At 55.6% G+C, this 2361-nt stretch overlaps 1 protein-coding gene across 1 annotated transcript in view; it reads right to left on the reverse strand.

The window, feature by feature from the left end:
• Positions 1-2361, reverse strand: part of TBX5 (T-box transcription factor 5) — a 40157-nt gene that overhangs the window by 28963 nt on the left and 8833 nt on the right. Inside the window, exons 5-6 of the mRNA XM_057374224.1 lie at positions 2170-2317; positions 71-223 (exon numbers count right to left, since the gene is read on the reverse strand). Of these exons, the coding sequence (XP_057230207.1) occupies positions 71-223; positions 2170-2317 (301 nt within the window). The remainder of the gene's footprint in view (positions 1-70; positions 224-2169; positions 2318-2361) is intronic.

Here is a 2361-nt window from a genome sequence, read left to right on the forward strand (position 1 = left end):
CCCATCACAGCGGGGAGAGGGAAGGAGCGGGATGCGGTTTGCCGGGGCGGGGGCCGGCCCAGCCCCTCACCTTGTGGTTTTGGTAGGAGGTGACGGCGATGAAGGCGGTCTCGGGGAAGACGTGGGTGCAGAAGGCCGTGTTCTTGGAGCCGAAGCCGTTGTTCTCGTCCGCTTTGACGATGTGAAGCCGGGGCTGATATTTGTGCATGGAGTTCAGGATGATCTGGGCACGGGGAGAAGGAGAGGACATCCCGTGGGAATGGAGGGGGCGCAGCAYGACAGGGACCCGCAGGAGCTCCCATCCCCTTCCCCAAAACCCTGGCCCCCTTCAGAACTCCCTCCCTCACAAGGGCAGCTCTCCAGAAACCCCCACCAGGAGCCCATCAGGGCCGGGAGATGCTGTGAAAGGTGGCTCCTTACCTGTGACCCCCACCCCAKCCCTGATCCTCCCCCACAAACCACCGGGAGGATGGAGCCGCTCCCCTAAAACCTGTTGGGGGGAAGTTTAGGGCGCCGGCATCACAATTCCCCCCATCCCGGGGGGTTAAAGAGTGAGTGAGGAGAGCTGGAGGGATTTAGGGATTTAGGAACATCCCCCCCGCGAGGATGGGGAGGACGGGAGGGTGGCGGAGCCGGCAGGGATGACGCGCTGCGCTCCAGATAAAACGCGGGCGCTGCTCGGTACCGGGTTAATCTCGGGGGAAGATGGGGGGCGGCGGCGGCGGCGGGGGGCCGCTCCGTGCCGATAATGACTGCCGGACCCTGGCGACAGCGAGACGCAGCGCGTCCCGCCGCCGCCTCCCCCGTCCCGRGGGTTTAGGCAAATTGCTTTGACATCCAGGAAAGTCGTAGACATCAACGGTGAACGATCTAATGGTTTTTAATTTCATTACCGCGACTCTAATTGAGAGGCTCCTGGCGCAGCTCCTCCTCTGAAGTCCCTTATTGTCCCCTCAGCGTCTTTGGTTTGTTTAGAGGGACTTTTTCCCCAGAGCCGCCTGTTCCCAGCGGGGATGCCTGGCCCCGTCCCCCCGGGCCGGATCCCCCCCTTTTCTCCCCAAAAGCACCCCCGGGAGTGGATGGGTCCCCCTGGCTGCGCCGCTCCCTCCCTCTTCCCGCAGCGGGTGGAGTGGGGAACATCCTGATCCCTGGAAAGCGCCTCTTTGCAAACCCCTTTGCCAGCAGCTCGAGGTAAAATTAAAATAAAATCAGGATTATAAAATGAAAAAGAAAATCAACGCCTCAGCTGGAGGTGCAAAGGAGCGCTTTTAAAGGGATGCTCAGCTTTGGGGTGGGCTGGTGGCTCTGCTGGCTGCTCTCCCCTAAACCCCTTCTTGGCGACCACGTGGGTGAGAGTTTAACAGCACAAAATTTATCATTAAAAAGCGAAGGGGAAAAAAGAACCAACTTGGAAAAAATAAATGAAACTGAAGTGTTGAAACGAGACTGGAGAAAAATCCCCTGTTGGAAAGGGCTGGCGGGATCTGGATTCACATACTTATTCAATTATATATATATTTTTTTATAGATATATATATATATATATTATTCATACATGTACACATATATTTGCTCAGAGGAACTCGCATCTTTGGAGACCTTCGAAGGAGGGCTGTTCCTGGCTGCAGAATTCACACAAATTTTCACGGCCCCGCGAGTCTCGCAAAGACTTTTTTATGTCCTAGAAGTTCTAGCGGGACTTCAATTTTTCTAATTGTCTTTAATTGATGTTACTTTCCCCTTTTTTTTTTTTTTTTTTTTTTTTTTTTTTTCCTTTTTTTTTCTTTCCCTGATCGAGGGATCCGCATGGTTTTAGCTCCTATTTCCTYCGCTAATTATGCCTGATTGATTTTACCTGTTAGGCAAATTCCCGGAGGCAGCGGGTGGATTTTAACGATCCGGGACTCCCCATGCGATTAAAATCAGCGAGCCAAATACTYAATTAAGCCGGGAGAGTTTCACCCACTCGCGAACTCCACCCGCGGGGATCTGTAATCAACTCCCACGAAATAACCCGGGTTTAAGGTTTATGCTTCTGTTTTTGGGGGTGTCCTCATTGGGGTTCATCCAAACTCTCTCAGGGGAGAAAATAACCCCGGGTTTGGGGTGGGGGACACCCCCCGTGGGTGCCGGACACGCGCGATGCCCTTGTGGCGCCGCGGTACTTACGTGTCCGAAGGGATCCAGGTGGTTGTTGGTGAGTTTGAGCTTCTGGAAKGACACCAGCTGCCGCATCCAGTGGGCGCCGGTGGCCGGGGAATCGGGGTGCACGTACAGCCTGCCGGGCATGGCCGGCTCGGCCTTGCCGGTCACGGACCTGCGTGGGGACACGGGGGGACACGGGGATGAGCTCCGGCCGGG

This window comes from Malurus melanocephalus, unplaced genomic scaffold, assembly GCF_030028575.1.
Source record: "Malurus melanocephalus ecotype Western Australia unplaced genomic scaffold, MMel_1.1 scaffold_219, whole genome shotgun sequence".
In the NCBI taxonomy this organism is placed as follows: domain Eukaryota; kingdom Metazoa; phylum Chordata; class Aves; order Passeriformes; family Maluridae; genus Malurus; species Malurus melanocephalus.